This window comes from Myxine glutinosa, chromosome 1 (genome assembly GCF_964187855.1).
Source record: "Myxine glutinosa chromosome 1, kmMyxGlut1.1, whole genome shotgun sequence".
Classification (NCBI taxonomy): domain Eukaryota; kingdom Metazoa; phylum Chordata; class Myxini; order Myxiniformes; family Myxinidae; genus Myxine; species Myxine glutinosa.
The window spans coordinates 430017410-430032131 of NC_136261.1; the positions used below are offsets into that span (position 1 = coordinate 430017410).

A 14722-nucleotide genomic window follows, 5' to 3' on the forward strand; every position below is an offset into this window, starting at 1 on the left:
TTGCTATCTTTATCAAAAACTCTCTTCCTCACTCGCCCTGCACTGCACTCTCTCCACCTCACCCCCAGGAATACCTCTGGCTACGGCTTCCCCTTCGCTCCCACCTCTTGTTCATATGTGTGTTTTACCGTCCACCAAACAGTGATGACTCCATCTACATCTCGCTGTCTGATGATATGGACCAACTTCTATCTACTCATCCCAACTCTCTCTTCCTCATATGTGGTGATTTCAACTGTCATCATGCCAGTTGGCTGGGTGTGGGTACCTCTCTCACCAGCCATGGCTCCTCAGCAAAGGACTTCTGCGACTCACTGGGACTGACACAATCTGTCAATTTCCCGACCCGGATCTCAGTCAACGGAACATCTTCTCTTCTGGACTTGGTTATGACTAACTTCCCTGAAAATGTCTGCTGCTCTTCTTCTGCTCCGATCGGATCATCTGATCATGTCCTTGTTAAAGTGGACATCTCTCTGACCATCCTCAGGGAGCCTGCTCAGCGTCGACGAGTCTGGCATTTCACTCAGGCCAACTGGCACGGTCTTCAAGCAGCCATCAATCATCTGGACTGGTCTCCCATCTCTACCACCTCTGACATCAACTCATCCTGGGAATTCTTCCAAAGTAAATTGCTCTCTCTCATGCACAGATTTATCCCATCTCGTCTTCAGTTGTCATACCCTTCCTCCCGTCCATGGTACATGGAATCTTGTGGTGAGGCTGTTGCCCAGAAACAACTTGCCTTCGTCTCCTGGAAAGCAAATCCAACGGAAGGAAATCTCATTTCCTTTCACAAAGCCCGAAACAAGTGTGTGTCCACCCTCAGGAGAGCCAGGAAACAATATCTCTCCGTTCTCAAGACCGAACTCTCTTATCTGTCTCCCTCTTCCAAATCCTGGTGGCGTCTGGTCAAATCCGTTTCTGGTGTTTGTTCCCCCTCCATCCCCTCCCTTACCTCAAACGGCTACACAGCAGACTCCGCACGTGAAAAAGCTGAATGCCTCAACTCTGTGTTTGCCTCTAAATCTTGTGTCCCAAACCCATCCCTCTCTGTACCCACCATACCCAGTCGTACCCTGCTGCTCCTGGACTCCGTGTCCTTTCCTCCTGACAAGGTGGAAAAGTTTCTGTCAACCCTCGACTCTGATTCTGCAACTGGACCCGACGGCATCAGCCCACGGGTCCTAAAATCCTGCTCTGCTGCTCTATCTCACCCTCTCTCTGTTCTCTTCACCCTCTCTTTTGCTCAAGGTCAACTGCCATCTGCTTGGAAATCAGCCAACATCACCGCTTTGCACAAAAAAGGTGCAAAAACAGATCCTAGCAACTACAGACCAATCAGCCTTCTCCCAATTATCAGCAAAGTCATGGAATCCATCATTGCTTCGGATATGAAATCTTTCCTCTTCTCCAATGGCTTGATCTCTGATCATCAATTTGGTTTCAGACCAGGTCACTCTACTCTGGACATGCTGCTTCTGCTGTCTCAACAATGGATGGAGGTCCTCAATGCCAAACAGGAAATTAGAGCTGTCTCCCTCGACATATCACGTGCCTTCGACACGGTCTGGCACCCCGCTCTGCTCACCAAACTCTCCTCCTTTGGTATCCATGGAAATCTCCACGCATGGCTGGCGGACTTCCTCTCTAGTCGTCGTCAACGTGTGGCCCTGAATGGGTTTCTCTCATCTCCTCTTCCTGTTCAGGCTGGAGTTCCCCAAGGCAGTGTTCTGGGCCCCGTGCTTTTTCTGGTCTTCATCAATGATCTCTCTGACTCTCTCGAAAATCCTCTCTATCTCTTTGCTGATGACTCCACTCTCTGCCGCTCCATTCCTCTTCCCTCAGATCGGCAGTCTGCTGCCTCCTCACTCTCTGAAGACCTGGACAAAATCACAGACTGGTCAAACAAGTGGAACATGTCTTTCAATCCTGACAAATCTCACACTCTTACTATGTCTCTCCGAAAAGATCGACTGGACAACCCTCCCATCTACTTTCTCAACAATCCTCTCCAAGAAGTTCTGTCGCTCAAGATTTTGGGTCTCACTATCTGCCATGATCTTTCTTGGGAAAACCACATTTCCAAGCTGGCCTCCAAAGCCAGTCGCCGACTGGGCATCCTCCGTCGTGCGAAGTCCTTCCTCGGCACACCTGAGCTCCTCACCACATACAAGGCTTTCATCCGCAGCTCAATGGAATACTGTTCTCCCCTATGGGCCGGTGCTCCTGCCTCACACCTAGCTCGGCTTCACGCTGTTGAAACCAAAGCTTTCAGAATTATTGGAATCTCCCGCGATGAAGCTATCTCTGAGGGCCTTTCACTCACTCACTGCAGGCAGGTAGGTGGTCTTTCTGTCTTCTACCGACTCCTCTCCGGCCTTGCACCCCCAGCTCTCTCTGTGCTCTGTCCCCCAAATATTCCTACAGGTCGCACAAGATCTGCCAGCAACCCTCTGATGGTTAAACTGCCGAAATCTCGGCTCTCTGCTCACCTTCACTCTTTCATTCCTCTTTTCTCCCGCCTCTGGAACAAACTCCCTCACTCCCTTCAATCCCACTCCTCCCTCCAGGTCTTTAAAACAGCTGTTCACCACCATCTCTTATCTTCCCCCATCCAAAACCTTGATCTTTTCTACCCCCGCTAATTCACCCCAGATCCACCTTGTTTGAAATTCCAACTTCTTTCCTGGAAGTCCTGGCAGTGTCCATATGTTTTATACCTCTCCCACCGCCCCCTTCCCATGCCCCCCCCCCCCCAAAGCCCTCACCCTCTCTCAGATCTCTCGATGTCTCCATGTCTCTCGGTCCCTGCTCTCAAATGTTGTGTTTGTGTCCTTCCCCCTCTCTCCCCATCTTGTCTACCGCTCCCGATGTTATATGTTTTATGTGTCGGTTTGTCTTTCTGTGTGATTAATGTTCGCTCTTTCACGAGCCTCGATATTGTATACAAAAAAAAAAAAAAAAAAAAAAAAAAAAAACCTTTAAAACCGAGCTCCTCCCTCATTTTTGATCCAATCGAGGGGAAACTTCACAGATCTGTTCAGCACTAAAATGTCCTTTTGGAATTTGCGATATGGCATGTGGTTTGGCAGATATCGTTAATTAAACGAAAATATTTTTTTTTAACGGATATCTCTTGTTTATTCTGGAGTTCTCCTCAAGCCGCACTGCGCGTCCTCAGCCTCGTCTTGTGAACGTCAACAGCGCGACACAGCACGCGCTTTCCGGATGGGCGGAGCCAAGCCGAGCAACATATATATACACATCGATCATTGATCGTGAACCGAAAAATATAATAAATTACTGATGGTTTCAGGGTTATGACGTTTTTAAGCATGAACCTTTCAAACCGAGCCCCTCCCTCATTTTTGATCCAATCGAGGGGAAACATCACAAATTTGTTCAGCATGTCAGTCTACTAAAATGCCCTTTTGGAATTTGTGATAGGGCACGTGGTTTGGCAGATATCATTAATTAAACGAAAATATTTAAAAAATGGATATCTCTTGAATCGCTAGTACCTCAGACCGTGAGTTGGTAATAATTTATATAATTCACACAGTGCAATACGTGCAGGCCACTCCACGGAGCGACCTTGCGGGCTTATCAACGAGGCGAGGCATGACACACGTGTCTCAGAATACCTCAGATCAAGTTTGAAAACCAGGATCAACCATGCATAAATTTGCATATTCGATCATTTTTGACAAATTTATGGCACTTTGAACTTTGGTAGGGGACATGTATTGCAGCGCAATACTCAGAATGCTTGTTTTCTTTACTCGGCTACGGCCCCTGGTCCTGTCACTATCTCTGCTGAATAATTATTCTGCACTTATTTTGTCTATACCCTTCATTATCTTAAACATATATCATATCCCATCATAACTGCCTCATTTCTAATGCATGTTACAAGAAGGGGCATTCTTGGGGAAAATGCCAGGGGCATAGAAAAGGCCCCTTTATAAGGTATGGGCCTTGTGGCAAAATATAGAAAAGAAGGGACATTCCATAGCTTGTAGAAAATGCCAAACTGAAAATAAGGGACATTCAAAAATGTTTGTGTGCATGCTGGACTACCCTTGTGTTCTTAGGAGGAAGCAAGGAATGCTCTGGAAAAGTTGATATAAAGGGGGCAGTGCACCCTACATCTTGCAAATAAAATACATTAACTTCTTCTTGTGTAAAGGTATTGTGTTTTTGTGTGGTCATGAGGTTGGAAATGAACTGTGATCGAGTTATTATTGTGATGTGTTTGGAAATGGGGATTTCACATGCAAGCCGGCCTTTTTGGTAACATCTTCTATGGAAATATGTGGTGGAGAATTCGAATGGCGCCTCTTTATTGGCCGAATGGATGAGGCATCAGACTTCCAAGTTGGGGATTGTGGGTTCAAGTGCCATTTGGTTTAAATAATTTTTTTCTTATTTCTTTTTCAAATCTTTATATAGTCTTGAATAAAGTCTTGTATGATGAACAAAATGCAGTTTTTAGCTGCGAGGAGCAGCTCTATGAGGACCGCGTTGTTGTTCTTGTTGTTGGGTGCCTTTTTGAACCGCAAGCGCATACACTCAGACGTATGACACTCATTACACTCAGACATTACACACACTCAGACACTCATTGCGGACCGATTTATGTCACGTGACGTAAGACCTGTTTCCTTCAGAAACAACCCACTTCCAGTTTCGCGCGCCACTGATGCAGTGCCCCGTTTCCGGAAGCCTGGCACTCATTTTTCCGACTTCAAAAGGACGACAACCTGAGTCAACCCACCTGGTGTTACTTTAACGGCGTGACCCTAACATCTTAAAGCAGCCACATTAACCATGAAGCCAATACCAGGATTAGTTTCACAGGTAATGAAGTAGAACGACACTCGGTATCGCACAAACCTCCAACAGGATAAACAGGTAACGTTTTGTATCCGGTCTCACTAAAATCCGAAATGGACTCAAAATCCGAAATGGAGCGAAATGGACCTTCAAAATCATCCGAAATGGACTCAAAATCCGAAATGGAGCGAAATGGACCTTCAAAATCATCCGAAATGGACTCAAAATCCGAAATGGAGCGAAATGGACCTTCAAAATCATCCGAAATGGACTCAAAATCCAAAATGGAGCGAAATGGACCTCAAAATAACCAATAACTTCCCCATAGCCTACACTTTTCATGCATATTAAACCTACATAATTAAATCATATGCCTACATGCATATTAAACCAACCTCAATAACATCCGAAATGGATGGTGAATCAGTAGTAAAATTAAATGTTAAAATACTGATCTAAAACAGGTGAGGAATGAATAAAATGTAATGTTAATTAAGTACTCCATTGTACTATGTAATTTATGTTAATGTCCGAGTTGGAATAAACTAAAACAAATTAGAAATGTGGTTTTGTTATTTTTTATAAGTCAAATGAAATGTGTAGTTGTCAAACAAACAAAAATGGACTTCCCATTTAGCAAAATGGAGTTCTGACTTAGCAAAATGGACTACCCAGTTAACAAAATGGACTTATAAATTAAGAAAACTCTGCAGTAAATGAAAGTAAATGTATTTACACAGGTATAATACAATATATATATATATTGTTGCGGATATGAGGACTGTATTTTTTTGATTGTGTTGTATTGTGGTAAATTGGTGATGAATATTGCTTGAGTCTGCGCCTCCTGCCTCCGGAGCTGTGTAAAGGTCAAAAGGGCGTCCCATAATTAGTCCACAAGCATACACGTCAGCCAATCATAGAATACCCCTGTTCGATAGTTATATCTTATTCTGTATTTTAGGGTAAGGCTGTGTCTCCCATTAATAGAAGTACTCCATTGCACCAAGTGAAAGAGATAGATTCCCTTCAATCCCATTCCCAAAACCTCCATTCCCCCTTTTCGTCGATTGGAAACTACCTCCGCTCCAATTGCCGCCATTGACCACGAGGCAGGGTTGGGGAAGAAAGGCGGGTCCCCACCTCGTCATAGAGGGGAGGAGTGAGTCAGCCCCACTCAACCAACCACGAACAAGGGGTTGGACTTGGAGAGGGTGTGGAAAGAAACATCGAGGAGGTTCGCGAAGGTTGAGGGGTGGGGCCTATATAACCCACGGCAGGGCGTTTCCCAAGGGGCAGAAGAGAGATGAGCCTTTACAGAGAGACCAGGGAGATGAGCTTTGACGACAGAGAACCTGCGAAAGAAGTCCAGGGTTGAACTGCAGCTCGAGCCACCGAAACTGCACTCACTGCAGCTCGAGCCACCGAAACTGCACTTGCTGCAGCTCGAGCCACTGAAACTGCATTTGCTGCAGCTGGAGCCACCGAAACTGCAGCCACAGCAGCGTGAGGCCTGGACGGCAGTTTGGAGCAGGGCCGTGAAGGAGCGGCGGCTGCCCACGAGTCGATCAGCTGCAGGACCAGTTGGACCTCCCTATCCCGCAAGCCATCCATCACCTGCCATCCCTATCATCATTCCCCGCGTAAGTCTGTCCGTGTTTGTTCTGTCCCTGGGTTAATTAAGACTGTAGGTAAGCTAGCGTTGCACTGTGTATCTAATCTCGTCTGGAAATAAACGTGACTACTTTCTTCTTGATTATATGTGTAAATAATAAATCCAATTACTCTTCTGTACGTCTCCTCGTCTTAATTCCTTTTCCCCTTTGTATTCGGTCGCTTTAGAGTTTTCCCGATTGAATAGCGGTGGCGCGATCCGGCCAAAGTTTGGGGCAAATCGGGTATTAGTCGGGGAATAACTGTTCGGTCGCGGTAATACCAACCGCTCGGTAAATAACATCTTTAACCGCGTCCGTAACAATTGGTGTCAAGGAGTGGGAAACGAGGCCCGAAGCACGCTTAACGCGCTCAAAATTACAAGCAGCTGGAAAATTGTTTTGTGTTGTAAAGAAAAAACCCGAATTTTGAAATCGCGCCATGGCTGGTCAAGGCGATCGGATGCCGGTGGGTGAGCTAGAGATAGACGGGGTGGAATCGACCCAGGACCTAGGGGAAAAGTATATGGAGAATGTGGTTGAGGGAGTATCAGACGCGCAAAATGGCGCTCTCGCGCATGAGGTTACGGGCGCGCAAAATGGCGCCTCGCACATGGCCACGGCGCCCGCGACCGTAGCAGCGCTGCTGGTGGATTCGAACCTTTTTTTCCTGCAAATGAGGGCCCTTATGGGACAAATGGGAGACCAAATTGGAGGTTTGAAAAACAGTATAGAGGCTCAGAGTGAGCAAATGGGGGTAATGAGGGCTGATAGTGAGCGATTGGGGAGCGAAATGGGGAACCGGATGGAGGCTCAGAGTGAGCAAATGGGGGCAATGAGGGGCGAAATGGGGGGCAAAATGGGAGAAATGGGGGAACGGCTAGAAGCTAAATTTGAGGGGTTAGACAACGGGATAAAAGAGGTAAAGAATGGGTTAATGGGGTTAGAAAATAGAATGGAAGAAAAATTGCGGGAAATAGGGGAGCAATCCGCCCGGGAAATCGGACAGATGGGGAACCAGATAGAGGAGGTGAAAATCGGGTTAGAAAGTAAATTGGATGCTCAGAGGGATGAATTGGGACGGATGAGGGTAGCATCTACAAAAGAGAGGGAGGAGATGAAGGAGGAGATACGACGAGGTGTAAGTGAGGAGGTCTCGGGGGTACGCGAGGAGGTAAAGCGAGGCGAAAAGCGTATAGAGAAAGAGGTGAGGAATAATACGGCGAGGTTACAGGGGGGAATAGAAGATCTGACGGAGGAGGTGGAACAGCTGACAGAGGGACAAACGGAGTTAGTGGAGCAGGTTCAAAGGAACACTGCAGTACTAGGAGGGTTAAAGGCGACACAAAGAGAAATTAAAAATGACTTAATAGCGACACAGAGGCAATGTCAGATGGTACGTGAGGGACTGACAATGAGGTTGGACGAGGTGACAGAGGTAATGGAGACGAAGGACCGGCAGGTGAGGACGCACATAGAAACGGTCAAGGTAGCCTTAGAGGACGAACTTGAGGAGACGCACCGGGAAATAAAAGAGGTGAAGCAAAAATTAGAGGAAGTGGAAGAAGAGGTGAGTGAAATTAAGAAGAGACGGACAGAAACTAAAAGAGAAATCCAGGAGGAGGTGATGGAATATGTGCAAGGTCGGTGCTCAACTCATAATGATGTACTCACTAACCAAATCAAGAGTTTGCAGGTGGCAAAGGAGGTGAGGAGACGAGGTGCCAAGGTGAGTGGCGATATACGAGAAAATGCACATGATGTGAGGGGAGCTTCAGTCGGCTTGGGGGTTGATGTGGACCCGGGTGTTCGTGAGAGGCCGTTGGTGAAGTGTGCGACAGGTCTGGTGTGCGAAGGAAGAGGTGTGCGAGAATGTCCGACTCTGGGGTGTGTGAGGAAAAAGTGCGCGCCAAGGAGTGAGTGCGCTGTCGAGAGTGAGTCGGTCGTAGCGCATGTGCGAGGGGGCACATGGAAGCGCGGTGTGGTGAGTGTTACAGAGGATGTAACGAGAGAGTGTACACCTGTGGTGAGTGTTACAGAGGGTGTAACGGGAGAGTGTGCACGAGAAAGGTGTGTAACGGACAGGTGCATGGGGAAAGAGTGCGCTGTCAAGAGTGAGGGAGAATGCACGCCTGTGGTGAGTGTTACAGAGGATGTAACGGGAGAGTGTGCGCAAGAGGATGCGCGAGAAAGGTGTGTAACGGACAGGTGCATGGGGAAAGAGTGCGCTGTCGAGAGTAAGGGTGAGTGCGCTGTCAAGAATGGTGGTGAAAGTAGTGAGAGTGACACGGAACGTGAGTTGGTTGTGACAGGTGAGCGAGGATGTACACCTGACATGGCAGGATGCACACCTGGAATGGTAGAGCGTGTGTGGGAATGCACGCTGGAATTAGTAGTGAGGCACGTGGTTGGGTGTGCGAGTGAGAGCGCACCTGTGATTGTCACAGAGGAGGTGACCGAGAAGGGAGCGCGAAGAGGTGTGTTGGTGAGGTGTGCGAGCGACGAATGTGTGCAAAGGTGTTCGGTGGTCAGGTGTGTGACCAAGTCTGTGAGCGGAATGAGTGTACCGAGGTGTGTAAGAGAAGGTACGACGAGGAGCATGGGAACAGCTGGATGTATGAGCAAGAAAGGGGTAGCGTATGCGTGTAAGCATGCAGGTGAGGCATCGACGGTAACCGGGTTAGCGGTTAGAGCGACTTATCGCCGAATCGGGCCCTCGGTGCGTGCCGGGCTTCGCGTGCCGCGAGAACCAGCGGGGATCTGAGCCACGGCGGGTTCGGAAGGACCGCCGTACGCGATCCACGCTGGGCCTCGCTTGGAACGGCCGCGTCCGTGCTCCACTAGGCGGAGCGGGCAGCCCGATAGGAAGGGTCGTCATGGCGACCACTTTTTATTGAGACGTTCCGGCAGGTCGAGATCGGGCAATTGGATGGCTCCGCGCCGAGGTGGTGCGTGGGATCTCGGCACGGGTAAGCCCCCGTCCCTGCACCGAGTGCCGGACGCATCCAGCCGCCGGCACCAAAGAACCCGCGTTCATTGCTCGGCTGTACGAAGCCGGGCTGTAGACGTGAATTGGCGCACCGAGAGGATCTAATAAGTAGACGGGTGATGAGGTTAGTGTTTTGGACACAAAATTAGAAAAAAGCAAAATTTGATGATTGGTAAAGGATTGGCAGAGTGATGATTGGCAGAGGATTGGTAATGGTACAGTGATTGGCAGATGATTGGCAAATTTTTGATTTGTTGGATTTGGAAGAGCAAAATTTACAGTAAGAGATGCCCCATGTGAAGGGATGGCCAATCCACCATCCCTCACAGCGGGGGGCAAACTAGCACTAGGTTTATGGGGTTTATGGCAGTGAAAACTAGTCCGGGTGGGTTAGGATATTGTGTGTAGGGCCCTAGAAGATGACATTAGGTGACGTTAAGATTAGTTAGTGACAATGACACCTGTAGTGGGGGCACAGGTAGATTAGTGTGGATGATAATGACGTGGTATGTGCTTAGTTTAAAGGGAAGACGGGGAGCACTAAGTTAGCAGGGTAACAGGTAGATGAGATGATGCCGTGTGCTTGAGGATTGAACAGGTGTGATTGAACAGGTGTGATTGCACAGGTGTGCAACGGAACAGGTGGATGGAGCAGTGTATGAGTGAGAGTGCTAGTGATAGCGATGCGTGTGGTGTTGACCAAATGGTCCAGGGAGAAGGAGGGTGCAGGTGGCACCAGGTAAGAGTGCACAGGTGTGCAACGACAGGTGTATGGAGAATGGTTGTGTGGAATACATGGTATGGAATATATGGAGTATGGGAATGGATGGTAGTGGAGTGAGTATGGTGGAAATTGTGGAGTGGAGTGGATGGTGCGAAGGTGTGAATGGCGGAAGAGTGGACCCCTTTCACGAGTACCCGGGGAGGGTAGTTTAAAGAGTAGTTAGAAGGTATAGGTAAATTGTGGTTGGATATTGGCATTTGTGGTGCGGTTGCAGAATGGTATTGTGGATGGGTGCATTAGTGTTGTGGAAATGGCTGGGCATGTAGCCTGTTAGTGTGTGTAGTTGGTTTGGGCACTCCACCACTGTGAGGATGTCGGCCAGGTGAGGCTGCAGGTGGGCTCTGGGAGCCGATAGTTGTGGATGGGGCCTGAGGATCCAGAGGACGGACCCGGGTAGCCCAGTGCCAGAGGGCACCAAGGGGTGACAGAGCCAGGAGGGGCCTTCCCCAGTTAGTTAGGTTAGGGTGAGGAGCTAGGTAAGCTCGGGTGGCAACTGCAGTGGTGGAGGTGTGCAGGTGGGTAGACCTGCTGGGAGAGCTACACATCACAGCCCAGAAATTGTGCAGGGGCACCGGGAGATGAATCGGGGGAGTGAGACCCCAAATTGAGAAGCACCACAGTTTGGTCAATGGGAATTGGTTTTTAGAACCCATAGTGTAAGTGGCCAATGGATTAGCAGGGAGAGACCCCGGGTAGTGTAAAGTGTGTTAAAATCATTTAGAGGAGAGTTAGGATGAAGGATCTCCTCGCACCATCTGCATCCACTCACCTGAGGTGACAGGTACTCCACACCATGCCATGTTTAATTATTTTTGATGCAAATGTTTTGGATTGTGAGACGCATCATGACGTGGGTGTGACATTGTGCTTTGTTGTTCCGTCTCTTCCTCCTTATGAGGATTGATGACGAATTGGGTGATGGCAAATTTTGGTTAGAGGGATTGTGGAGACGAATTTGGTGTAGAAGAAATATGGGGAAGACGAGACATTAGCAACGAATTTGTAAATGTGTAGATTTTTGTAAATATGGGGTAAGGGCAAGGGTAGTGTAGGTGACAGGGGGGGTGACGTACGATAGGGACGAGCTTTCTCACTTCGCCCTCCGTACGCATTTCGCCTTGCATTGCCTTGTTTGATGTGTACCCTTGTGACCTTACCCCTCGCTCATTTGTCTCTTTTTGTCTCCCACATGACGTGTGCGCCATTGGGCGCCGAGGGGAGCGTGCGTGAGTCCTCCATTGTGCACCCGGAATTCCCAGAACCAGCTGTCTGCATCGATGCACCACATTATGGACCACATGCCTGTGGCCGAGCACCACTGATGGACCCCATGGGTTGGGGCATGGCCCCTCTGCTGGAACCGGCCATGAGGGCCCGAAATCTTGCTGGTGGACCTTGGCCACAGGGCACCGATGCCCCACAGGTGAACCACACGTAGTCGGCCCTGTGGGCCATAAATAAAATAAAATAAAAAGGACGCATTGGGCACACTTTATTGCAAATAGGCCACCAGTAAGAAAGCAAAGAAAAATGACAACAACTGGAAGAGATAATAATAGCCAGCAGAGGGAGCCGAAGAGCAAGAGACCACCTGCAGGGTTAGGGGTTGTTGATTCATTTTTATTGTTGAACATTGATGAACAGTGATGACTGCACCGATTGGTGCTTGAGGGTGTGTTGGTGCGTTTTTGGGTGCTTTCATGGTGCATTGATCCTGCATTATAGAGCAGAGCTGCTTTATAGAGCGTTATAGAGCTGCTTTATAGAGCAGACTGTCTCTCCCCCCAGAAAGAACAATTACAGGTCCTGGGTTAGTTTTGTAAATAAAGCAGAGTCATTGTAAATAATGCTCCCCACCGTCAGTGTGTAGTTTGAAGACCATTCCGCAATTCGGTTAACTGTGGGCGTAAGTCTGTTAGGCAGGGTGCAATGGAGCAGCGTGACACATTTATTTATGTTTTAAAACTGTCGCACTCAGGGTCAGGTTAAAAGTAGAGGGAACTACACCTACGTGTCACACTAAATATAAGTTGTTGGCCCGGCCTGTGCCTAAGAGGAGGAGGGTGCAGTGTTGCGGATATGAGGACTGTATTTTTTGGATTGTGTTGTATTGTGGTAAATTGGTGATGAATATTGCTTGAGTCTGCGCCTCCTGCCTCCGGAGCTGTGTAAAGGTCAAAAGGGCATCCCATAATTAGTCCACAAGCATACACGTCAGCCAATCATAGAATACCCCTGTTCGATAGTTATATCTTATTCTGTGTTTTAGGGTAAGGCTGTGTCTCCCATTAATAGAAGTACTCCATTGCACCAAGTGAAAGAGATAGATTCCCTTCATTCCCATTCCCAAAACCTCCATTCCCCCTTTTCGTTGATTGGAAACTACCTCCGCTCCAATTGCCGCCATTGACCACGAGGTAGGGTTGGGGAAGAAAGGCGGGTCCCCACCTCGTCATAGAGGGGAGGAGTGAGTCAGCCCCACTCAACCAACCACGAACAAGGGGTTGGACTTGGAGAGGGTGTGGAAAGAAACATCGAGGAGGTTCGCGAAGGTTGAGGGGTGGGGCCTATATAACCCACGGCAGGGCGTTTCCCAAGGGGCAGAAGAGAGATGAGCCTTTACAGAGAGACAAGGGAGATGAGCTTTGACGACAGAGAAACTGCGAAAGAAGTCCAGTGTTGAACTGCAGCTCGAGCCACCGAAACTGCACTCACTGCAGCTCGAGCCACCGAAACTGCACTTGCTGCAGCTCGAGCCACTGAAACTGCATTTGCTGCAGCTGGAGCCACCGAAACTGCAGCCACAGCAGCATGAGGCCTGGACGGCAGTTTGGAGCAGGGCCGCGAAGGAGCGGCGGCTGCCCACGAGTCGATCAGCTGCAGGACCAGTTGGACCTCCCTATCCCGCAAGCCATCCATCACCTGCCATCCCTATCATCATTCCCCGAGTAAGTCTGTCCGTGTTTGTTCTGTCCCTGGGTTAATTAAGACTGTAGGTAAGCTAGCGTTGCACTGTGTATCTAATCTCATCTGTAAATAAACGTGACTACTTTCTTCTTGATTATATGTGTAAATAATAAATCCAATTACTCTTCTGTACGTCTCCTCGTCTTATACCTTTTCCTCTTTGTATTCGGTCACTTTAGAGTTTTCCCGATTGAATAGCGGTTGCGCGATCCGGCCAAAGTTTGGGGCAAATCGGGTACTAGTCGGGGAATAACTGTTCGGTCGCGGTAATACCAACTGCTCGGTAAATAACATCTTTAACCGCGTCCGTAACAATATATACAGCATTTTTATCACAATGCAGTGCAATACAAAAATTCTATATTATTCAAATTGCAAATGAAATCGATTATTATATACAATGATCTGAGCCTGTTTCTATTCTGTTTCAGTCTACTTGGAGGCAGTTGTCGTGAGCCTGTTGTCGTGAGCAGGACTCCTTGATGCAAACTGCCAACAGTGAGCAGGCAATCTCGAAGTCGTACTTGGAAGGGCTGCGTGTGTGAAAAGCACACACCCGACAGACAAACGAAAGTCCATCATCAGCACCCCACTCTGCCAGCAGGTCACGGTCCATGGGAACACAATGTCTGCAAGGAGAACAAAATGCATGGAGGTTTAACTTAGCAAAATGGAGTACTAACTTAGCAAAATGGAGTTCTAACTTAGCAAAATGGAGTTCTAACTTAGCAAAATGGAGTCCTAACTTAGCAAAATGGAACTCAAATTACCTGTGTATCCACTTCTTGCATGTGGAGCACTCTATAACATCTGACTCGGTGTTGGTTGCTTCACAAATCCCACAAGGGTACCTGTTCCTTGGAGGCATGATGTCTGAGCTGCACTTGCTTGCAGATTGTAGAAGTGATGCAGGTAATCTTGAAGCAAAGAGGTAGGTAGTCTTCAGTGAATGGTGTGTTCAGTAGTATCTCCTGATTAATATCTGACAGCATGTATAACCCTCCAGTTTATATACAAGTCTTGAGGAGTCGTTTTAACACCTCAGGAGATGTCATTATAGGTATATAATCGATTTATATACCTCGATTTATATATAATCGATTATAATATATAATATAATCGATATATAATATACTAGCTGAGGTACCCGGCTTCGCCCGGGTTGAATAAGAATAATACAAATATATGATGAAAAGAACATGTATATTTTAGAGCAATATCACAGTACATTTCCTACATGACGTTTTGTCAATTTTCAATTTCTCAAAACCTCTTGGTATACAACATTTCTGGTTTTCTTACTTGGTGCCAAGACATAAAGATTGCTTGGTTTTCCAACCCTCGAGCAGCCCACGTACAGCTGGCCATGGGAAGTACACGGCATTGCCGGGCGGGGGAAGGGAGGGGAGGAGGAAGGGGAGGGGAGGGGAACGGGGGGGGGGGGAGGGGAGGAGAGGGTGGGGAGGGGAGAAGAGGGGGGGAGGGGAGAAG

At 48.1% G+C, this 14722-nt stretch overlaps 2 protein-coding genes across 2 annotated transcripts in view; both read right to left on the bottom strand.

Annotated features, from left to right (window-relative positions):
• LOC137419067 (uncharacterized) overlaps positions 1-14722 on the bottom strand; it is a 246618-nt gene that overhangs the window by 47883 nt on the left and 184013 nt on the right. The gene's annotated exons all lie outside the window — the stretch shown is intronic.
• The window catches only part of LOC137418015 (uncharacterized), a 53123-nt gene that overhangs the window by 29860 nt on the left and 8541 nt on the right, over positions 1-14722 (bottom strand). The window contains exons 2-3 of the mRNA XM_078771127.1: positions 14002-14148; positions 13668-13860 (exon numbers count right to left, since the gene is read on the bottom strand). Of these exons, the coding sequence (XP_078627253.1) occupies positions 13668-13860; positions 14002-14148 (340 nt within the window). The remainder of the gene's footprint in view (positions 1-13667; positions 13861-14001; positions 14149-14722) is intronic.